General features: G+C 40.9%; 1 protein-coding gene across 1 annotated transcript in view; it reads right to left on the minus strand.

Moving 5' to 3' along the window:
- The window catches only part of reep3b (receptor accessory protein 3b), a 45,950-nt gene that overhangs the window by 3,862 nt on the left and 16,576 nt on the right, over window positions 1–25,512 (minus strand). The window contains 5 exon segments of the mRNA XM_034119278.1: window positions 4,211–4,373; window positions 14,667–14,780; window positions 14,879–14,999; window positions 17,081–17,157; window positions 24,589–24,661. Of these exon segments, the coding sequence (XP_033975169.1) occupies window positions 4,211–4,373; window positions 14,667–14,780; window positions 14,879–14,999; window positions 17,081–17,157; window positions 24,589–24,661 (548 nt within the window).

Raw genomic sequence — 25,512 nt, forward strand, 5'->3', positions numbered from 1 at the left:
GGCTTTAATCGGCTTCATTTACATGTAGTCTTAAATGGCTTATTTGAAGCCAATGCAGTAGCACTTACATGGATGATTGACAGCTAATGTACCTGCAGGATTCTTGCTTTGAGTGTGTATCTTATGTTGAATGCACTTATTGTACGTTTCTTTGGATAAAAGTGTCAGCTCAATGAAGGTTGAAACCAGACAGTTGGATGTCCTACCCACTGTACTGAAGAACCACACATTTAACACGAGAAAAGAACTGAGTGTTAAAAGCCCATAATCATCTGCTCCTAATGCTACACCCTCAAAGGAGAAAGCCACTTGCTCAGGAACAACATGTTACAGTAATGTTCCAGGGTGGAATCTTACTGCTCTGTCTGGACTGTGAAGAACAGATTCCAGCCATTCCAGCTATCAACAGTCTATTCTGTGTAAAAACTCTCCAATTTCCTGTCATAAAGGGCTGAGGGCTTTATTAAACAATGCAGCAGCAGAGATCTGGAGCAGCTTGTTCCACGGGGTTCTGGAATCCTGCTGCTCTCCAGAGCAAACAAACACTCTGTCCTGAATATGAATAATGTCTTAACCTGCTGTTGAGCTTTACTTTCACTGTCAAAACACACTCCTCCTTCACTTTGCACTCTCAAGAAGTGTCAGTGAAATTGTAGTCCAGGTAAACCTGATTAAGAGAATTAAGAGACATTGTGGTTTTTTGTTTTGAACTCTGAAGCTTGTATATTTAGACTCCAAAGTTGTTGCTCTACACTGTGCTCAGCTGCTCCACATGTGTCTCATCTCATATTGTGCTGCCTCAAAGAGAGAATATGGTATTATTTGAATTTAAGTAGTTCAGGGAGCAGGACAGTGTAAAAAAACTAAAATGTGTGTGTGTTAGGGGTGTAACGGTATTCGTATTCGTCCCGAACCGTCAAAGGTTTTTTGAAGCCGCCATTGTATTTGCTGGCATTAGCATTATTAGCATTAGCATTAGCCCCGCGCACCAACGGAGAGAGAATAACTTATGGCAACACAAAAAAAAACATGGGAGCGGTGGAGATGAAGAGGTGTCGGCGTTCTGGCAATTTACTCGGAAGACTCCCAGCAGCTTCTACTGAAGCCAGTCCCCAACTCCGGGGACTTCCGGCCGGGGACTCCGGGTGGCAGTATACGCCGTGAAGTGGTTTGCGGCCTGCCAGTAAACCCAAAGCAGAACAAGACGAAGTGACGTCAGCGGCTCATTTGCGTAATCTTCCCTCAGGGAAAAGTACTCCGGTGTGAACGCGATTGGTACTTATGGCGCATTTCCACTACAGGGCCTCATTCGGCCTCGCTCGGTATGGCTAGGCCTCGTTAGGCCTTGTTAGGACTGGCTCACTTTATGGCGCATTTCCATTACAGTTTAGTAGCGAGGGCAGTAACTAGAGTAACGCAGTGTAGGCGGAGCCGTGACGTCATCTTCAATGAGAACCCCAGAAAAACAACACAGCCGTTAGCTGTTAGCACTCAGAGCTCACAGCTCCTCATCTCTGTTCAGAAACTAGACAAAAGTTAAACAAGTACAAACCACAGACTGCCTGTGTCATGGTGAATACAGTCGCTGCTTTATTTATGTCTGTATAGGCTGTTGTTGTGAGTGTGGACGGTCGGAGCATATATTGCGTTAGCTTAGCCGATCTCCATTTAGAAAACACGCATTTTAAAAGGTTTTTCGAATATCAATCAATCAATCAATTTGTATTTATATAGCTCTGTAGCACAAATGAGACACTTGTCCCAGGCGGCTTTAAAGTGTTTACGGCATACGATGCCCTCGGTTACGACGGAGTGCAAATGGACTACAACGGCCCAAAACTTCTATTAGTAGAATGTGCGGAGCACTTTTAAATTAAAACAATGCAAACAAAAACACAAATGTGCCAAAACACATGCTAATGATGCAGCATCTAGAAAACATTCACCAACTTGACGAAACATGCGCAGCATTTACTAAAAGCACTGCATATACAAAACGCTGCAAATACAAAATGCAAAGATCAAAACTATAAAAGTGCAGTGCAGATCTAACGGGAACACTAGAAAGTGACGCACAGAGCTGGGACCGCAGCACTTGTTGACATTTGAGAGTTATAGTTGGCCAACTGTCACTGTTAGTGGAACATGTGTGTTTTTATATTAGCATCGTGTTTCTCCTAATGGAAGTGTTTTGGGCCGTTGTCGCAGTAAAAAGGAAAAACTAGCACAAATAAAGGGGAATAAATGTGGAATAGACGTCCTGTGTATAGATCAAAAAAAGATAATGAAATTAAATAATAGACAATCCAACCGACAGATGTGAGGGGAAAAGGGTCCAGAAGGAAAACCATTGTTACCCAGGAGCTGAAGACCTCCTATAGCCAGCAGAGTGTGATGTCATGTGAGCAGCAGGGAGGACCCTATGAAAGAGAGCAAGAGGGGAGAAACATCTCTTCCTCCTGAGCTGAATACAGAACACTCTCCCTCTCTCAGTATGCTAATGCTGTCTGCCAGCCTCCATCCTCCTCCTCTTCCAATTCCATCCATCCCTTACATCTCCACTCTCCTCCTATACATTCATCTCAGCCCCCCCCCCCTCTCCACACCTCACTGGCTGCCTGTGTGTGTTCGAGAGAGAGATAGACGGAAGGAACAGAGACGGAGTGTGTGTGTGTTTGAAATTCCAACAGCATCCCACTCAAACTCATCTCATCCCCTCTGTCTGCTGGGAAGTCCACACACACACACACACACACACACACACACACACACACACACACACACACACACACACACACACACACACACACACACACACACACACACACACACACACACACACACACCACACACACACACACCACACACACACACACACACACACACACACACACAACACACACACACAGCACACACACACACACACACCACACACACACACACTCACACACCACACACACACACACACACACACACACACACATCACACACACACACACACACACACACACAACACCACACACACACACACACCACACACACACACACAACAACACCAAACACACACACACACACACACACACACACACAGCAGTTCTCATCAAGCAAGAGGAAGTAAGGAAAGGAGCATGCGAACAAAGAAACATTAGAATAGGGATATTAAGCTGATGTGGCACATTTGTCACACCAGTGTAGCCGTGATATTGACAGCACTATCTCTGTGCCTACTATAAGGACGGATATTCAAAGGCATTTATGGACGTGCCTATCACTGGATGAAGCATGTTTTGCTGGTTGTGTGTATGACGTCTGTGAGTTCAGATTCCAGTGTGTTCTAGAGGTTTGCGAGCTTTAGTGGTTCACTATGCGACATTCAGAGCAGAGAGATTGACTCCACATGGCTCTCAACATGGTGACAGCTGAGCTGGCTGCTAGCTAACTGCAGCACTGCTGCTGTAGTTTGGACCTTGTTCTAAAGGTCCAAACTACAGCAGCAGTGCTCAGAGAGCTAACAGTGTTAGCCTTGGGGGGGTTGGGATTTGCACTACATCAATGCAACAATGTCGTCAGTTGGTTATTTAATGTATTTTTCTTTTTATGTTTACATTCAATTGTATGATGAGGAGCCAGCGACTTTAGATTTCTATTGCCAACAACTACACTGTAGCGTTTGTGCTAATGACAATAACATTTTTCTATCTTTTTAATTTGAATATGTAGGAGGACAGTGCAGAGACAGGGCCACAAGCTATACAGTGGGGTACATAAACATTAGCTGACATGCACTAACATACATTATCATGCACATGTGGCAGGACCAACTACGTAACCAAAGCACACTGGATAGAGGACGTTTATTCTCTGCCCAGGTAGAACTATTGTTATATACTATATTACTCTGTAATATCTGTACATAGCAAAACGTTGTTTACTGCTCTTAATGTAACATTCTGAATCTTTAATGCAAACTAGGAAAATTGTGGTAAAATTATGATTAAAAAAAAACAAAACATGTTGGGGTTTATACAGTGTGTGTGTGTGTGTGTGTGTGTGTGTGTGTGTGTGTGTGTGTGTGTGTGTGTGTGTGTGTGTGTGTGTGTGTGTGTGTGTGTGTGTGTGTGTGTGTATGTGTGTGTGTGTGTGTGTGTGTGTGTGTGTGTGTGTGTGTGTGTGTGTGTGTGTGTGTGTGTGTGTGTGTGTGTGTGTGTACCTGGTCCGTCAGCAGGGTCAGTGCTCTGGGACCTCCTGATGGCGGGGTTGGAGGAGTGGGAGCTGTACTGGTAGAGCTGGTCTCCTCTGTCATCCTGCTGGGTGATCTGGGTCAGGTCGTGCATGCTCAGGCTGCGCAGCTTCTCTGTGATGGCACCCTGACCCTGTGAGACACACACACACACACACACACACACACACACAGGTCAATATTACATCACGTGTAAACAGCAGAGTTAAACAAGATTAGATCGACACTGATGAAGTGAATGAGTGTCAACAGACCAACTACTCCCTTAATATCTACACAGTGAAGCGACAGGTGGATCCTGAATATCTGGAGGTTCTTTTGGTAACCTGAACATTTCTGCAGTCAGAACAAATCTCAAGTTGTGTGATTGTTAGTTAGTTTTCCTGTATATGAGCATTGTCATCAACTCATGTATGGGCTGCTATCATAACTACTGACTCTGCTGCTTATGTGCTGCAAACTGATGCATGCTACCTCACTGACCCTAACCCCTGATACATATTCTATTGGTGGAATACATTTAGCTTGAAAAGAAGGAAAGACACCAGCAGAGCCTTTAAGTTCACTCTGCTTTTCATTGCATTCCCATAAAGACTCATAAAGTCTACTGAGTTCAGTGGTTTTGCTTTGAACTGCAGTCTGGAGTTAACCAAGTCCCCTCTGTGCAGTTAAAACAGGTCTGGTCTGATCACAGAAGCTCACAGACCGCTCTCACCTGTTCACTACAATCAAGTATTAAAAATATTATCCCAATCATACAGATTATTATTACTGTTGATAACACGTCTATTGTCAATTTAATTAGTGTGATATTACCTTAATTCTTAAGAAATGTACTATTTTTCAATTGTATTTCTTTTTTTCTTAATACATTTTAGAATTTTTTTCTTTCACAATGGCCAGTGTATCAAAAACACTGATTCTAAACTTGAACTAGTCTAACACTCTACCCTAAGAGACCAACTTAACACCCAGCCTCTGTTAGTCAGGGCTGTAGCAGGATCATCATTTTGTGTCTTTTTGATCAAAATGTAGCTTTTTGATCAGTTTCTTGCTGCCACACACTCTTCCAGCTTCCAGCCTAACAACAGACTATAGTGACACAAAATGCTACACAAAGAGTTGTGATCATAAGGAATGTTTTTGACATAAACCAAAATTCAACAATGACAAAGACATCATTATGGAAACAGTTCACGGTATGGGCAACAACAAGGAAGGAAAAGTGAATGAAAAGACGTTTCATGAAAAGCAAGTGAAAAAGGAAACAGGAAGTTGAGTGTTATAATATAATAAAGGAGTAAGTAAAATAATAAATAAAAACAGTAAGGCATAAAAATGAAGAGTTAAATGTTGATTGTTGATTCTCTTTTACAACAAACAAGATGGAAAAAGAACACTTTGAAACTCAAAGGAAGGGGCACAAGGTGTCATGAAATGGAAGGTTCTGTCCATGCTGCTTACACTGACTGGTTTGACCTCCCAGAGCCTGCTGAAGCACACACACCCTGAAGAGAGAAGGATGTCAGTACAGAGAGAGAGGAAGAGAAACAGAGTGACAAGAGGGTTAGCTAGTAGCAAGCCGGAGCAGATCATCATGACCAAACACAGAAAAAGTCAATTTAATAAAATCAGACTTTCTAAAATCATATATATTGGGGTTAGATACTAAATAAAAGAAACCCAGCGATACAAGAACAAGAGACATAGTTTTCCCACCAAAGGCTCATTATAACAGTTCACACTATATTCAACATTGGGCCAAACATGTTCCATTGTATGAGCTGTGTAGCAGCCTTTTATTAACCTTCAATCAATATAGAACCAAGAACGGGGCTGGGTTGCATCAGGTATTCATAAATCTGTTGCTAAGACTGTAAATAAAGTCCCTACAGGCTAATAGAGTGGTGCAATGATGACACATGTTTCCGTAGGCTGACACGGAAGTTAGCATTGCAAGGGCTTCCTCGACAAAAAGCAATGAGATTTTTTCATTGGATTTTGGTAGAATGCAGAAAACATTATGCTGTAGAAAAATTAAATGACAGTCACAATGACTTCAAAGCACCAGCGCTAAGCTAAGGCGGCTAATGTTAAGCGCGATGACGTGTAGTCTCATTCAGTCACTTGTTAGCAACCGTTGTTTTTAAGACACCGTAAAGCTTCAGACATTCACCAGTGAGGTATTTACTTAAGTAGAATATTTTATGTTGTAGAACAAATGTGAAAATCTCATCATCGCAAAATAACCACAGAGCTAATTGCTAATTCAAGTCTGATCATTAATCTTCAGAATCATCTGTTCTATGGAAATCAAAAGTCACAGGCTGTTATTGCTTCCAAAAATGACAGTTTTAGAGGCACAACAAATAAAATAATTGGGAATGAAGAATTATGTCTACATTGAGTCTAGAATGAGTCCAAAATATCCAATTATGCTAAGCTTATGACGTTATTTACTCAACGTTTCAAATGTATGTATTATAACTGTGAAAATGTATATTGAAAATCTAATATTGGCATAATTATAAATCATGTTGGCCAGGTGGTGCAGTACTGAGCTCCGCCTCCCGAGAGAGAAGGTTCTGTCAGAAGACATGCAGGGTAGGTCGTCAGAGACTCTTTAACTGCCTGTAGGTGTGAATATGAGGATATAAATGTGTGTATGCGTCAGCCCTGTAATCAAATGGCGACCTGTTCAGGCTGTTCCCTGCCAATCATCTCTGAATCTGGGTAGATGTATCATGTGTAGACATAACCTGAGGTGAGTCTTGGCACAGTGCGGCTCACATACCAGGGAGCACATTATCAAACGCAACAGTTTAAGTCCATGTACATGCATCATTCTGGCATTTTTTGGGGTGTTCATTAGTGATCATTTTTTTTTAACTCTATTTGCAATAAGTGAATATGATATTAGTACATTTCCATTATTTGGGATAATCATGAACACCCTCACAAAGACTTGCAGAGGCTGTCAAGCATCATAGTTAAAGCCTAAAGGTGTACACCCCCTCAAGGGCTTTGAGGTCGGCTGATCAGCTGCTGCTGGTAGTCCCTAAAACCAAGAAAAAGACCAGGGGAGACCGAGCCTTCTCAGCGATAGCCCCCAGGCTCTGGAACGACCTGCCCCCCCATGTCAAATTGTCGCCCACCCTCCAAACTTTTAAGTCCCGCCTAAAGACCCACCTCTTTTCCCTTGCTTTCGAGTCAGTCTGAGCTGTTTTATCCATTTGTATGCTTTTATTGTCTGTCCATAGCCTTTATGTACCTTGTATTCATTCTTATGTGTGCCTTTTATCTTTTCTTATGTGTGCCTTTTATCTATTATTGTTATATTATATTTTATTATAATGTTATGTTTGCTGTGAAGCACTTTGGTAAACCCTCTGTTTTTAATATGTGCTATAGAAATAAAGTGGATTGGATTGGATAGTAGAGATGTAGAAAATGGGGCCTGCTTTAAAAAAAAAAAATGATGTGTAAGAAAGAATAGCTATAGCAACAATGTTATAATTGTATTTATGTTAGGGCTGCACCATTTATCAAAGTTTGATCAAAATCACAATAATGGACAAGATATATATTCAAATCGTAGGAGGCACAATAAGTGTTAAGTGCTGCAGAGATATCCCGGCCTACAATCAGTATTCTACAGACTTAACTAAACAATCACACCATGATCATTTTTCATATATTTTCCAATACAAAAGAAAATAATGATGCAAAATGATGAATCCCTTCTGAATCGTAATCTAAATGAGTTATTTTAACCAAATCTTGCAGCCCTAATTCATGTATCCTTTATTAATGCAGGGGGAGCTAATGATTTATGAGTATTTAAGATTGTTATTTTTTTTCTAAAAGGATATTCACATAAAGGGATGTGAATATATATTTGTTTCTTAACAAAAGGTAAAGTGGATTCCACTATGTTTTAGTGCTCTCTTTAAGGCAATATTTGATCATTATTGGAATAATATCCTGAAAAGAAATAGTTTTGGCCGGGATAACCAGGAAATGAAATGTTCAGTCCGTGGCTGGCCCAACACATGAAAAAGGACACACTTTAGATTTAGTATTATCGTTTGGACTGTCTGTCTCTGTGGATGAAATATGTGCAGCAACGCGTATCTCAGACCATTTACCGGTTCTGTTTACAACTTCGAACCCTTCCGCAGGAGTCGAATCACGTGCCCCTGCGCGTCGTCTGCGTTCGATTAACCCCTTGACTGCCTCACAGTTCTCTGATGTTTTTAATGCTTCTCCGATCTGTAAATTAGAGGTGAACTGTGCTCTTAGTGCTGATGAGCTTATCTCCATGTTTGACTCGACATGTACCCTAATACTGGATTCTGTTGCTCCTTTTACGCTTAGACGCACCAAAGTTCTATCAGAGCCATGGCTCAATGACTGTACTCGCGCTCTCAGACGCGCTTGCAGGCGTGCAGAGAGAAAATGGAAAAAGGATAAACTCCATGTCTCCCTAGAAATCCTTCGTGCTTGCCTTTCTGACTACCAGACGGCAGTCAAAGCAGCCAAAACAGAGCACATTTCTCTGTTAATCTCCAAAAACAGCCATAAACCTCAGGTTATTTTTAATGTCCTCAACTCTATCATTAATCCCTGTGATGTTTCTTCAATTGTGCCATCGACTACTCTCTGTGATAAGTTTCTTACATTTTTTATTGAAAAAGTATCTGCTCTTAGGGTAGCCCACACTAGTGCTACCCCAGATCCTGCTCCTTTTCTGTGCCCTGCTGTCCTCGACCACTTTGAGCCTGTATCCCTCTCTTCTCTCTCGGATGTAGTCAAGCACCTGCGGCCGACAAACTGCACCTCAGACAGCATTCCCTCTCGCCTTCTCAGAGATGTTTTCGATTCAGTTGGAGCAAGTATTTTATAACTTACCTCTCTTAGCTCAGGATGTGTCCCAGCTTCCTTCAAACATGCCGTGGTCAAGCCACTACTTAAAAAGAAAAATCTCGACCCCTCCATTCTCGCAAATTTTAGGCCCATCTCCCAGCTACCTTTTTTATCTAAAGCCCTGGAGCGAGTAGTCTACGCCCAGCCACAGTCGTTCTTAACCACGCATGGCATCCATGAAAAGTTTCAGTCTGGCTTCAAACCCATGCACAGCACTGAAACAGCCCTTTTAAGAGTTTTTAATGATCTGCTCCTAGCCGCCGACTCAGGTAGCCCAGCTGTCTTGGTGCTGTTAGACCTGACAGCTGCCTTTGACACTGTGGACCATAGCATCCTGTTGTCACGGCTCGAACAGTCCGCAGGCATCACAGGCTCTGCCCTTGAATGGTTCAGGTCCTACCTGACAGACCGTAGCTTCTCCATGCAGCTAGGTACCTTCTCCTCTGCCAAAGCCCCTCTTACCTGTGGGGTTCCCCAAGGCTTGATTCTGGGCCCCATCCTTTTTCTACAGTACATACTGTATTTTCACAAAACACAACATCCCCTTCCATTGTTACGCCGATGATGTACAGATCTATCTGCCTCTCAATTCAAATGTCAACTCACTACAGCAGCTGATGGACTGCTTAACAGAGATTAAATCCTGGCTGAGCCAAAAATGTCCTTAACCTCAACGAGAGCAAGACTGAGGTCATCTTTTTTTGACCCCAACCTCCAGCCTCCTCGGTTGAAATTCTGGGCTCTCTCAATGAAAACATCCTCCCCTCTGTCATGAACCTTGGAGTGACCTTCAATAGCGCTTTTAAATTTGATAAGCAGGTCAGCACCGTAGTCAATACCTGCTTTTTTTAAATACGACTATTGGCCAAAACCAAGTCGTTTTTATCTTTTAAAGACCTAGAAAGGGTTATAAACGCCTTTGTTACCTCGAGACTGGATTACTGCAACGCTCTGTATGTGGGTATGGACCAGGCCTCAATTAGACGCCTGCAGCTAGTCCAAAACGCAGCTGCACGTCTTCCCACTGGCCATAAAAAGCGTGACCACATCACCCCAATTCTGGCCTCACTGCACTGGCTTCCAATTCGGTTCAGAATTGATTTTAAAATCCTTGTATTTGTTTTTAAAGCACTAAATGGGCTGGCTCCTGCCTATATAGCCGAACTCCTCCATCGCTACACCCCAGCCAGAGCTTTAAGGTCTGCTGACCAGCTGCTGCTGGTAGTGCCCAAGACTAGGCTCAAAACCCGAGGGCACCGAGCATTCGCAGCAGCTGGCCCTAGGCTCTGGAACACTCTGCCCCTCCATGTGAGGTCGGCCCAGACCCTAGGGGTTTTTAAAACTACACTTAAAACTCACTTCTTCTCTCTGGCCTTCTAGTCTGAGCGGAGCACGACTCCTTTTCCCTGTGTGTGATTTTTTATTTGTGCTGTTGTATTTGTTGTAAAGTGTTTTTATTGTAAAGTGTTTTTATTGTATGTACAGCACTTTGGCTCGACCAAAAATCGTTTTAAAAATGTGCTATATAAATAAAACTTGATTTGATTTGATTCATATTTCCCATATGTTTGTATGCACTCTTTGTTTGTTGCTCACTTGATTTGGGTTACAGTGTCAGCTACTATAAATGAATGTAATATCATGTCATTAAAGGAAGCAGTAAATAAAGAATTGTTCAGGAACCAGTCTGCTTACTAACACCTGTAGAGGCTTTGCAGATGCCATTTCAAATCAGCCTCAGGCTACATGCACATCAATATGCATGTGTGCTGCATGCATAATACAGGGTGGTGCTTATAGTCTCAGGAGTTTCATACTCAATAAAACCCCATCCGTAAACGACTGATGCATTTGTAAACCAAAACCACAGCACTGAAATGTGTAAAGGTGCTCTGTGTGCTCCAGTCTGTCAGGCGCTGCAGACAGGCGGACTTCATGTACCATGCAGCTGCTTTTATTGTACAAGGTTAATCACATTCCAGCTTAAACCACCACAAGCTTTGAAAGGATTTGAAACAGCACTGTGACCTAAAACTGTGCTGATTAACCCCAGAGGGAGGGGAAGAAGAGAGAAACAATAAAGACAAGGAGAGGCAATAGAAATAAAAGGAATATAGGAGATAAAGGGAGAGAGAGAGTGGAATGTTGGAGGGTAAGAGCGGCATGTCTTTGAAGCAGTGATTAATGGCATGTTTAATGTTAGCAGAGACAGGAGGGTTTTAACAAGTCTCACACTGTAGAATAAGGGCACACTGTGGCTGAATGTAAGTCTACACAAGCTAATTGAATTGAAGAGTAACAGTGGTCCAGTTTTCAAAGCAGTAAGACTGAAGAGCTTGTGGACATCAGTAATGAAAGAGAATGAATGTCCCGTGGAGTTTCACCAGGGCTAGTTTTCCCTTAGACTTCCAAACAGCTCAGCTGAATGCAGTTCACATACACCTGTATCTCTGGTAGGATCGGGGTTTGTGTCTTGGTTATGCCCACGTACATGTACACATCATATCCTGGTTTCAGAGGCCTGGATTTGAGCAACCTGGTTCTTGTTAAGGAAGCTTAAAACTAAATCCAGAGTACTTTGATAGAAACAGGGATACTTTAGCACATGATGCCGTTTTCTGATCACTGTTTGCCATAATATGTATGTTGTTGCCTCCTAAAGCCAGCCCCTTCAGTGTCCTGCCAGGAATGACCCTTATTACCCTCATTATTTTGGGTTTGAAGCTTGCATAGATAACAGCCTCAGTTCTCCACCTAAAGGGCTGACTTAAGATAAGGCAGTGAAAATATTCTTAATATAGTGTGAGGTTACACAGATTCAGATTTGTTTTTATGTTTCTAAAATATGTTTTGCTGCTTCCCCCATCCCCAGCAGTATGTTGTTTGGCTTTCTGTTGATGGACTGCTTAGCAGAGATAAAATCCTGGCTGAGCAAAAACTTCCTCAACCTCAACGAGAGCAAGACCGAGGTCATCTTTTTTGGACCGCAACCTCCAGCCTCTCTGGTTGATATTCTGGGCTCTATCAAAAAAACCATCCTCCCCTCGGTCATGAACCTTGGAGTGACCTTCACCAGCACTTTTAAATTCGACAAGCAGGTCAGCACCGTAGTAAAATCCTGCTTTTTTAAAATAAGACTATTGGCCAAAACCAAGTCGTATTTATCTTTTAATGACTTAGAAAGGGTTATTAATGCCTTTGTAACCTCGAGACTGGACTATTGTAACGCTCTGTATGTGGGTATGGACCAGGCCTCAATCAAACGCTTACAGCTAGTCCAAAACGCTGCTGCACGTTTGCTGACTGGCCACAAAAAGCGTGACCACATCACCCCTATTCTGGCCTCACTACACTGGCTTCCAGTTCGGTTCAGAATTGATTTTAAAATCCTTTTATTTGTTTTTAAAGCACTAAATGGGCTGGTTCCTGCCTATATAACTGAACTGCTCCAGCGCTACACCCCAGCCAGAGCTTTAAGGTCTGCTGACCAGCTGCTGCTGGTAGTGCCCAAGACCAGGCTAAAAACCAGAGGGCACCGAGCCTTCGCAGCAGCTGGCCCTAGGCTCTGGAACACTCTGCCCCTCCATGTGAGGTCGGCCCAGACCCTAGGGGTTTTTAAATCTAAACTAAAAACACACTTCTTCTCTCTGGCTTTCTAGTTAGAGCGGAGTACGACTCCTGACTTTTCCGTGTGTTTTATTTTTATTTTGTTTTTAAGATATATCTGTTGTAATTTATTGTCGTTTATTGTGATTTGTAGTAATGTGTTTTTTATTACATGTACAGCACTTTGGCTCGACCAAAAATCGCTTTTAAATGTGCTATATAAATAAAATCTGATTTGATTTGATTTGATTTGATTCTGTGCTGTACTTACATCTGGCTGGCTCTAAATTGCATATAGCACTTATCAAGTACCTCATATAACCCCATTTTCATAACATCACAATCCCTTCATTTTAGTAAATATTGCATGGTTTTATCTTTTAAAATATATCTCTACTATTATCATACCCATTCAGATTCGTCCTGTTGTTTTTTTAACCTTCCAATTAATTTTCCATAACAAATTATCCTGATTGACAAACCGGAAATATCGTTTTTGTTAAAGTTTTGAAAAGTTTATGCTCATCTAATTTTGACATTTTAAGTATGAAAACATGGTATTGTTGCAAGACAAAAGAACATTAAAGGAGGTAAAGGATGACTCATCAAAATACGCTGACCAACATGATCCATCTAAAAATTAAAACATGATTTTGAGCCACACGCCCATATAGGGAGGCGTGTGGCGCAGTGGAGTGCGTTGGTGTTCGGATCAGGGGAGCCCAGGTTCAAACAAGTCGCTTTGGATAAAAGCGTCTAACAAGTAACATGTAATGTAATGTAATGTTTTTTACTTGTTTTCCTTCCAAAGGATCATTACTCATAATCATCTTAATAGTCTTCTTTCAGATTTGGCTCAACAAGTCCAGTTTCATGCAGTTAGCTATAGCTCCCCTACACAGCACCTGCTTTGAATGTGGCTCTTGACTTCAGAGCAGATTTCCACTGCCTCAGTGCAGCGCAGCCTAAACCAGGAGATCACTAGGATGATCCTACACACCCAGGGTTTCACACAGTGCTGATGAAACCACTTCACACACCTCTTTTATTCTGGCTGCAGTGAGTGGTAGCTTCTGAACAACAAGCTGGTTCAGAGACACACTCAGAGTGGATACATATGCATGAGCTCAATGTTTTACATACCATCTTTAAAATATTAATGCAGCTCTCCTGTGTTCATTTACACACCAATTACAGTCTGTCTGTGTTCTTTTACATGTGGTTCAATAAGCCGTTTAAGTGCAGTTTGAATTTGGCAAACAACCTGCTGGATTGCTTTCCTGCATAAACAGGTTTGAGAACACACTTGTATCTAGGCAAATGAAGCCAAAACATATACTTTCTTCCATGTTTAACAACCTCAGCTAAGCAAGACTGAGGTGAGGGAAAAGTATTCATGGGAAACGTCTTCATTTGATAAATAACACAAAATTGAGATAAGGGGTAAAAACTGCATCAGCCATATTATTGGGATTTCTTGGTAAATACAAAAAGGCCTTTTCAATCAAAAATCAATGATACAAATAATTAAGAGTGCACGATCTAAAAAATTAACTAATAGCGGTTATTTTTGATATTGCACTTATGATATGATTCATGATATTGAAGGGAATGAAAATGTTTGAAATATTTTTCATATAATCATTGAAATATGGATCTGTACAAAACTTTTTACGTTTTGTTATTACGTCTGTGAAAAATGTTTGTAGGCCGGGAAAAATTAATGTAGAATAATATTTGCATATAATCTGCCTTTACCAAATGGATATTGCACTACTAGACCATTGCGATTTGGATACAATTCAGATGAATTGTTCAGCCCTAAAATATAAACCCCTAAATGCTATAAAAAGCACCTTTAAACAAATATGATGTGATATTAAGAGACACTTGCCTTGACGGCTGCAGACACGGCGGCGGTGGCTGCGATGCTCAGGCCTTGCTTCCCAAAGTTGACCATGGTCTCATAACTCCTCTCTTTGGCCTGCACGATATACTCATCGATTTCCTACAGGAAGACAATTAGGTTTTCTAGTAGACCACTTAATCAAGCACAACGAGGTGTGACTGTAATATTCTCAGCAACAAACACATGGATCATCTTACCCTCTCTCTGGAGGACAGGAGGGGGTGCAGACACTTCCTGTAGATGAGACTGGCTCCTCTGGTGTAAGGGGACAGCAGCCAGATCACAAAGGCTATCTTCAGCTCGTAGTACAGAGGAAACCTGGACACACACACACACACACACAACATTGCCATGGCTATCATCCTCCCACACTGTGGTGTTCTTACAACTAAAAGAAAGGATAACAATGAGCAAACAGTAGTTGGACTGTGCTTCAGCCTACCAAATTGGTGGTGGTGCTCTTTCACAAAAGTTTCTTTCACCTTCAAATGATGTTTTACATGGCACTATATCAAGGTTAGGGATCAGCCCCAACACATATGGACGATCGGGACGTGTATTGTTGAGTTCAGTTCAGATTGTCCATTCAAAACCTCTCCACTTCCCCACATCCGGTGGGATGAAAGGCACCTTTCAAATCTTTGAGTGTTCTTTAACCTGTTAAGCCCTGAGCCTGTTTTTCAGGTCTCAGGCTCGAAAATGACATTCCCAGAACAAATGACCATATCTTCCCTTCTAAAAGGGGAAAATTCATAATCTTTTTTCTCAAAGTAATGATAAACCTGTGAGTTGGATGTAGAAAAGTCAGAATCAATATAGATGTTTTTTATTTTAAAAGAAAATTCAGATTGAACATAGTAAAAAACTGTAAATTATAGTGTCCGTATTATTTTTTTACTTATAGTGAAAACCACCCTTGAATGATGGGATGGTAGACTAAAAGCTTTAGGAATCCAAAGTACAACATATAATAAGTAACCTGTATCAAGATTGATGCAAAACAAGTGACATTTGACCTTTTTAGAGAGGTTTAGCAAAAAAAACTCCACCTCTGGGGTAATTTGGGTGGAAATGGGCGTTTTTGCCATTTCTCTGGAACCCATTGGTCGATTTTGATGATTGACATCTCTTTTTAACCGTTAGAGCCAATAGAATCGAAGGGGAATTTCCACGTTACGATTGAGAAGTGGGGGCTATGCGCAAGCAGTTTCCCCAAAACGAAAGCTGTCTTACGCTCTGAAATCTGAAAACTAGTTTTAATGCTGATGGATTATCAGAAATCATTTCAAAGTGACACAGACACATTGGATTAACCTATGGATCAACTTCAGCAGCGTTTTTATCGTTTTAATGCCATTGAAGACAACTTTTGATCAGACAACGACAAAGGTAAGACATATTGCCGTGGTTGCTACCTAATGCCACGTGTTGTGATGTCTGTTTTCGTTTATTATGTCGCGAGTTCTGATCATGGAGTGATGCTATAGATACCAGTGTTTCCCCTACCATTGTCTTGGAGGGGCACTGCGCCCCGCAAACGGAGCCCCACGCCCCCCCCTGAAATTCAAGGTGTTTAAAAAAAAAAAAAAAATTATAATTTATTAATTTTTTGTATTAATCTTTTTTTTTATATATATATATATATATATATATATATATATATATATAGCACCAAATTGCAACTAATCTATATCTACTGTCGCTTTTCACATTGAACATGTGCTCTTTTATTAAATAAACTAAACGCTTTCATTTTAAGTTGTGAGTTTAGTGTTTTTGACCCTAAGAAACACTGATGCATTAATCAATAACAATAATCCACAGCTCCTCTCTCTGCTCTATTTAAAAAATATATATCCCAATTCCACAGCAGCACCCTCCCAAAGCAGTAAACCTAGGGGAAACACTGGATACCTATCGATTCTGTGTACTCTCACGATGCTAATCGATATGTTGGATGTGCAGTTACGATAAGTAATAAGGGTGTTATATCGTGTTTTCTGTGCTAACGGCGTTAGCATTTTTTCGCTCAGGACTAATTCAGAGGCTCAGCGTTAGCCTTGTGTTTATTTTTGCTAAAAATGGTTCATATCATCAGTTAGCTGAGTTTCTTCCCGTTACATGGATATGAAACATTCATAGTTTATTAAATATTAAGAAGCCCTCAGACGCTGTTTCCTGCAGATGATGCGTTTTTCCGCCCGGGGGCGGGGGGATGGGGTTCAACAGGTTAATGATCACTGGTGAAAGTATTGTACAGTCAGTGAAGGTGCAGTGTACATATAGTAAAGTATGAGAGGGCAATTGAGACAATGAGTTTTAGATAATGATAAAAAGAGATTGCTGTGTAACTATTTTTTAGTAGTTGGTAAACATGTGTGTATTTGTGTGGTACTCACCATGCAAGTGTTAGGTCAGTGATGGCCTCGACCACAGTGTAGAGGGCAAACACAATCCAGTACATCATCCATCGCACCTACGCAGACACACAAACAGAAAAAACACTGAGCATCACAGCGAAAAGTGAAAAACTGCTTTAAATGGCACAGTGGTTGGGGTCGAATGGTGTTTATTGTTCATCAAGGTTCCTAACAATGTGAAAAGACTAGGAAGTGACTCAGTGTCAGCCATGATAAGAGCTGTTTGGATTCTCTAAATGATAGGAAAGGAGCTTAGTCGCTTCCTTTAGGACAGGGGTTTTCAAAGTGTGGGAAGGTGAGCCTCCCCTCAGAGAACATAAGAACAGCCGCGCCCCCCCTCCCAGTTATTATTGCTATTATTATTATTGCTATTATTATTATTATTATTATTGTTGTTGTTGTTGCTATAATGCAGGGGTATTATTATCCAGTGGAATGCCTTTACCTACTGGCCTAGTTAAATCAAAGTGGTTACTTTTTTTTGGGCAGTGTAGTTTTACACACCGTCTTATTTGACTTGCTCAAGACTTAAAACTGTTTTTTGGGGGCAGACCCCCACAAAGAAAAATATATATTTACACACGTAAGGTCATCATCTTAACAGTTTATTATGCTCATCGAGTCATCCGTGAGCAGAGCATCAAGTTGACATGCCTATAACAGCTGAATGTGGCGATTACCATCTTGTTCAGCAAAATGCCTCACAGACTTATTAAGATTTAAAGCTATAGTGCGTTTTGATTCAATGCAGAGTACAGTCACGCTTGAAAGTCTCTTCTCTGTCATTGTAGACCGCAAATACCTCATTCCTTCCGTCTACTTGGGTCCGAATGCTTCTCGTTTTGCGCCGTCCCGTTCAAATGAAATCACCGACAATCACATTTCCTCGCTCGCGCCAGGGCCGGGGGAGGGGTTACAAGGCTCGCGTCTTGTGCTGCATTCACTTGCACTCGGACATTAGGGATTTTCTCTCATAAATGTCCGATGAGCCACCATTTTTATTTCAAAACAAAGCTGCCAACTGGGGTGGCAAGGCTATTTTTAGGGTGGCAGTTGCCACCCCATGCCACCCCGGTAGATCCGCCCCTGCTTGACCGGTACTTACTTTTGATCAAAGTCAATGCGGAAAACCCGCACTCACCCAGGTAGGCGGAAGTGAAGGGAATGAGCACTTTACATCCTTTTTGGAGAGGTGGGGGAACTCGGTCTCCACAGACAGCCAAAAGTGTGCAAGTGACGTTTTCTGCCAGACGCTGTCTCCTCTCTCACTTTAGGTAACTTCACTAAAAATCGATCCATGTTGCTGCTCGCATAAAGTTAGCTGAAGTTAACTTACTAGCTAGATTTCACGGTTTCTCGTTATTTTTTTCTCACGCTCCGCCTCCCCTGAAGCTCTCTGGCGCCCCCCCGGGGAGGCGCGCGTCACACTATGAAAACCGCTGCTTTAGGATACACTGGACCATCCTAAATGTAATGAAAGGAATTAATGCTGTCCCACAATTCCTTGCGACCGCATCATTTCTGCTGTTCACAGAAACAACCGGTCGTAACCGACAAAAGCAGATCATGTAAGTTAACGTGCCTTTTCCGTATTATGTTGTCACTTACTAAAGTACTTAGATGATATGTATATATATGATTTTTCTTTTTTTAAATGTGAACTATGCACGCCACTGTAATGACTGTAAAATGATTATGTGGTGTGATAATACTTATTCCAATATCTATTTCATTAATTTATTAATTTCACTCATTGCCTTTCATAATCGTAATTGTGCTTTTGCAACAAATGTCATATGTTGTGTCAATAATGCCTATTGAAATGAGATAAAACACAATATTTTTCCATATTCTGTTTTCTTTCTCCTTTAATCCTGCTTCTTTCCCTCTCAGGCCAATAGTAGTAACAGAGACGTTTAGAATATATTTCTCTTTCTGCTTTCCTGCTCTCTCGCTCCCTCTCCTCCTCTTTAAAAGGCATCTCCAGGCTCTTCTGGCTGGCTCTCCATATCAAAAGGCAGCAGTAGAGGGTGGCAGGCGGGCAGACAGTCACATGGCAGGTTGTGATGTTAGCCGGACCCTGCCGCGGTTGCACCACTGAACGCACACTGACACTAGCTAATGAAATGTCACAGTGTGTGTGTGTGTGTTTGGATGAGTGAGTGAGTAAAGTTATTGTTTGAAAAAGGGAGAACAGGAGAGAAAGAAAATTCACATTCACCTTTCTTACAACCACAAAGTCTCAGAATGCCTAACACACACGCCTGCAGTATGACTCACACTATTGCTGGACTGCTTAATTGATGACCTCATGGTGAACTCCCTACACACACACGCTGATGATAAATGTAAAGAGGATAGAGAGCGACACGCAGAGCGTTGTAAGAAAGGACATCTAATTTATACGTTTCAATCCACTTCCTTCCCCCTGCTTCTGTCTCTCCTCCACCTCTCCCTTTCATCTTCCTCTTCCTCTTCCTTTTCTCTCCGTCTCTAACAGCGTGTTCTTCTCCTTCATCTCATCAGTAGGGAGGACATAAAGACGTGACCTCAGTGAAATATACAGCAGCCATTTTTCCTTCCGGAGGCAATAGCAGACATTAACTACGCCTGTCTGTGAATTACTGACATCTGACATCAGCTCTTTACAGACACTGGGCCAATTGGTTATGCTAAACCTGGGAGCCGACAAGTTTCATTCAGCTAACTCTCTCTTCATCTTTTATTTACATACGTATGTGAACTTCATGAGTCAAATGTAACCACAGGGTCACTTTAAATGCAAAAATGGCTGCAAATATATGTACTGTAATTCATTATCAATTAGTCATTAGAATATGTTATCCTTTGAATATAATAGTTGGGTCAATAAAGTTTCACAAAATATTAAAAAATAGCAACTAAAAGCAATGGGATTTTTATAAATATTGTGTTTTGTAGACTAAATGTGAATCCAGAGACTTTATTTCAGGCATCTATCCAATAACACGTTCAAAAAACAAATGACCTCAAGACAAGGGAGCCCGGAAGTGTGTAATGCTAACTCATTTCAGGTTAAGGACTCATTCCTACTGCAGGAAACTAGTGCAAGTTGCTCTAATTGTCTGCCTAAAGCAAATGAGGGATGTGAACATGAACAGAAACATTTGGTTCCGTTTATAATATATTTGGGCGTCTTTATAAACACATGTTTGGTTTGTTATGTGGCCACAGACAGATGACAACATTTACATCATGCAGACACATGTAGCCATGTAGCAGGCAGGAAGTATAATTGGTATTAAACCATCCACCATGCACAAACAAACCCATAATAACTTGGGTGTTAATGAATACTGAGGAATACTGTTTACAACATCTCAACACTTCCTTTATGATTATCTTATACATGTAGTATTTCCATTGTATTATTTCCTCAGTGTTAGGAGAGACAATAAGCAGTCTGTTTATTGCTTATACTGGCCAATTATTTGAGACTCTGCTTTTTATGAGTACCAGGTTTCATTTGACAAAAATATGAGAATGTTCAACTTAAATTTGCGATTTTGATTGCGATTTAGTGTTAATTGCCTCAGCATCCAAACATTTGGTCAATAATTGTCAGTTAATCTTCTTCAATTTTTTTATTGCATCTTTACTGAAGTTACGAGTTTCATCAGAACTGATTTAGTACCGACAGGCTAACTACTCTAATAGGACATGAATGAACTTGCACAGCACTTCAGTGTCTATGAGTATGTATCATTTGGGGAAGAGGTCATTTAAGTTTGGTTTTACTTATAGGTTTTTATATAAAGTATATTGTTTCAGAACAAAAATATTCTGTCATATTAGTCTGAATAATCCTATTGTTTTTATTCAGTCATGTTGCCATTAAAGCTGACACTTTATCCAAGGAAGTCTATAAGCAGAATGCCCTTGGGAAAAGTGGGCTTGTCTAAACACAAATCAAGAAGTATAGTGTATCTGCAGTCAGTCCTCACTTTATGAGATGTAAGCAGTGAGAAAACACACCTCCAGACAAGTCTATTCATGTCAGTCTGGCATCCAGATTGCTCAGCAAAGTAGCCCATTTGTCTGACACAGAGTGGAGCGGCACACTGTAGCCTGGGGTCAAAGGCTTTAACTGCCCTCATTCAACACTTTATCATTCCCCAGTCAACAGAGGATGGGCAGCAGAGATGCAGTGAAGGATGTAGGACAGCTAAAGGCTGTCAGGTACTGTTAATGAGGTGGAGTGGAGGAACGTGGAATTAATATATGGAAGGAGGAAGAAGAGATTGTTTCTCTTACTGGTTTTACTTTTAAAACCACAAATACATTCTCAGATGTTACGTCTATCTCCATATTCCAAATCTTGGCACTTGTAGATACTGATTACTTTACAAAATGTAAGAAAGCAGTGAGTCATTGCGGTCCTCTGTATTGCTTATCCTAGATGCAGCTTCTTCTAGTCTGCTGTCGAGTTTTTTGAATATTTCATTCCAGTCGCCTAGGAAGTTCCTTAGTTAGAAAGATTTATCTAATTTCTTCTTTTTTTATGGCATGGAGAGCGTGTCTAGTCCTCCATACCGTGCAGTAATTGTTCACTTTTAATAGAGGTTGAGAGGGTTTAACACAATACTGACCGGGAAACATGACTGTCAGCATGCATATACAGTAGGCACACAGAAATAGGCAGTAAAGAATTAAAGATATGAAAAAGAGGAATGGGCATTTGGAATGAATGTTGAGAGCCAATTCTGTCGTGAACTGGAGTAACCTTTGGCAGGGCGTGCTGTAGCTCCAGTCACATAAAAGCAGCCATAGGCCTGCTGCAGCTGTGGAAGAGCTAAAGTAATAAACTCAGTTTCATCAACGTATACATGCAATCCTTCACAAATGTGCTGGAGGGTGTGTTTTATTAAAAGCTTAATTCAATGTCATGCATTTCTTTTGGTTAGATAATGGTGAAGGCTGGAGACTAATGTGCAAACGGTGGTGGATGCTGCTCCTAGCTCATCCTGTGGGGAGATCTAGCCTTCAGTCACTCCTCTTGACATTACTGAAGGGGGTACAGTGTGTAGAGGGTACAGCTGAGACGAATGAGTCCTACACCTGGAAATGAGTCAGCATTTTAGCACTTCTTGGCTAGTTGGTCTCAAGGTCAATGTTTTTTTTTTTTTTTTATGAGTTGGATTTTCAAAAGTTATTAAAAGCTTACAAAGTACTCATATTTTAATATTTTCTGGATTATTCCGAAATCCAATTGCTTTTAGTTGAGGGAGCCCTTGCTATGCTAACTTCCGGGTCCACATACAAAAACTTGTCATCGCTGCAGTAATCTATTGCTTTGAGGGGTGTTGAAATAATCGTTTCTAAGATGCATCCCGATGCAGGCGTGGACGATAATGCATCAATGCAGTGACAGAACATAATCTCAGTTCGCCACATTTATATCACAGTTAAAAGGTCTCGCTAGATGGACTTAATAACCTGGCAACTGAATTAACATAAAAAAAACGTTATATCAATATTCTAATATTGAATTCAGCCGTATTATATTAGAAAGACAAAGAGGAAAAGGCTGCAAAAAGCTTGCTGTGGGAGCTGGTGTGTTAAAGCTGTGCGAGGATGTATTATAACTCAGCCTGGGATTTCATTCTCACTGACATCACTTACATCAGCCGAGTCCACGGAGAAGACCCCTCCCAGCCCTCACATCCATATTCATGTATGGGAGCCCATCAACCGCTGAGTTAAAATGGAATTGGTGCTGTGACACAACACTCAATGTTTTTGGGAAAAACGACTTATACACAACACATGTACGTGGTTTCTCAACCTGAATGCTGTCATCAGGTGACCCTTACACAGAGAAGAATCTCTACAACAAAATGACAATCATACAAATCAAGAGATTTCAGTTAAGAATTCCAATATTTCCATCAAATGTAAATGGAGAAGGTACAGTTATGAGATAATTTCTTTCAAAAACAAACATTTTAGCATATAATCAATTCATAAATATAATCTGATTTACATTTTCACATATTTATTTTTGTAAAAGGACAGAACTCTTTTACAAAGTGACTGACATCAACATATTACTTTATATCAGACAATAGCCAAATCTATATTGAATCTAATTTACATAACTATCAACAGTTTTATTTTCCCCTAGAAATGTATTATGATAACAATTCAATTATGAAATCCTTCAAAGAGATTTCTTTTAATCAGTCTCATAAGTAAATAGAGAGTGGGTTTGGATAAGTTAAAGAAGTTTCCTGTCAGTTTTTGACTTATTTGCACTTATTCAATCTTAACCATTAGTTTTTTGTCTAATTGAAACTAAAAAAAAAAAAAAATGTTAAATGGTTGGAATGAACTCCAACTGTATCTTCTGTAGTATTTATACCAAGTGATGGAGGGGATGTCAATTCTTCACTTGAAGCCAATAACTTGATTGTTTAGATTGCACACTGTTGCACATTATACCACAGGACATTAACACATGACTCTTATGGCGCGTTTCCACTACAGCCCGGTTTAAGAGGGCTGTGACGTCAGCGGCCCGTCTTTGGTTGCGTTTCCACTTGGCCTAGTACCGGCCGGCGGGTCCTAATTCACAGTTTTTCTGGCCTCATAAAATCGTGGGTCCAGGGCCAGAGACAACGAGGCTGAGTATGCTAAACTAGAGAGAGCGTCGCTGGCAAGGGGGCAACAACTACAACAAGATGGACATATTTGACCGTGATTTAATTGTAATACACGTTTCAAAATGATGCCGAAGTAACAACATACTGATACCGGTTAGTAAAAACCATGAATTAATGCTTTGTCAAGTCTGCAGACAGACGGCAGGGGAAACACCTTTTAAAATGCGTGTTTTCTAAATGGAGATTGGCTAAGCTAACGCAGTATATGCTCCGACCGTCCACACTCACAACAACAGCCTATACAGACATAAATAAAGCAGCGACTGTATTCACCATGACACAGGCAGTCTGTGGTTTGTACTTGTTTAACTTTTGTCTAGTTTCTGAACAGATATGAGGAGCTGTGAGCTCTGAGTGCTAACAGCTAACGGTTGTGTTGTTTTTCTGGGGTCCTCTGAAGATCACGTCACGGCTCCGCCTACACTGCGTTACTATAGATACTGCCCCAGTTCCTAAACTGTAATGGAAATGCGCCATAAAGTGAGCCAGTCCTAACGAGGCCCAGCCATACCGAGCGGGGCCGAGCGAGGCCGTGTAGTGGAAACGCGCCATTACTGGCTACAAGAGACTCATTACAGGAGATGGGTCATCTACCACATCAAAGACAGGAAAATGACCAATGGTCAACCCTGCAATATCTTTGCAATATTTGTATCGAGGCATTTTGTTAAAAAAGACTATTTGATCTTAGGTTGGGGTTAGTGATTAAGTCTATGTGAGTGTGCGTTGTAGAAACATGCAAACATCAAGCAGGCCATCCACACTCAGTGATTTTTATTTACTTACATATTCCTTGACATTTTTTGTCTTGACAGCTTTGTAAGAGTAGTACGCAGGATACAGAGTCCCAAAGAAAAGCCTGCAGGGAGAGAGAACAAACAACATGAAGCATATTATTTCTGTTACAATCACATGTTAAATAACCCCCGTAACCCATCCACTAATAAATCTTGCATAGTTGCAAACCTAGGCACTACTGAAATGTTCTCAACATGTTGAACACATTGAACACATTGAAATTCCTGCCTGAATGGAAAGTGTTCTCACTTTGATGAGACATTCCATTTCCACAAGAAATAAGAGATGATTTGAATAAGAGGTCTGTTTTTACTAAAAGTAGAAGTTTTATTGGTGGTTTATCTTCACACGGTAGGATAAACATTTAAGTACAGCTTAAAGGCTTCAGTTTGTCTATATTGCCAGAAGTGTGTTAGCATTTTACAACTTCCGATTCCATCGTCTCAAAGTCAACTGAATGTGTTTTAGGTTAGATGCCTGAAATAAGGTCTGGAGTAAACACAATGTGAATATATTTGTGACGTTTTGTTCTACGACATAAAATACGTCAGTAAAGAACCCAACAGTTAACATCTACAGCTTTTAATAGTTAACGTCTACAGGTTTTATGCGTCTTAAAAATGTCAGTTGCTAACTATTGACTAATTGAGACGACTAAACTTTATCATGCCATAACATCATTAGCCTACTTTATCTTAGCGGTGTTGATAAGCAGCAATGCGAGTGTGATGTAGTTATTTGATAGCCCAAGGTTAGCTTTTTACTAGTTGCTAATGTGGTGTCAAAACGTGGAGAAAAAAGCTGCCGAACAAAACGTGTACATTTCATGAACATTTGTGTGCCACAGAGCTTCTTTTTTTGTTGCTATAATCCAAAATCCAAAAAAAACAACCCATGGCTTTTCGTTGAGGG

The sequence above is a fragment of the Trematomus bernacchii genome, unplaced genomic scaffold (assembly GCF_902827165.1).
Source record: "Trematomus bernacchii unplaced genomic scaffold, fTreBer1.1, whole genome shotgun sequence".
NCBI lineage: Eukaryota > Metazoa > Chordata > Actinopteri > Perciformes > Nototheniidae > Trematomus > Trematomus bernacchii.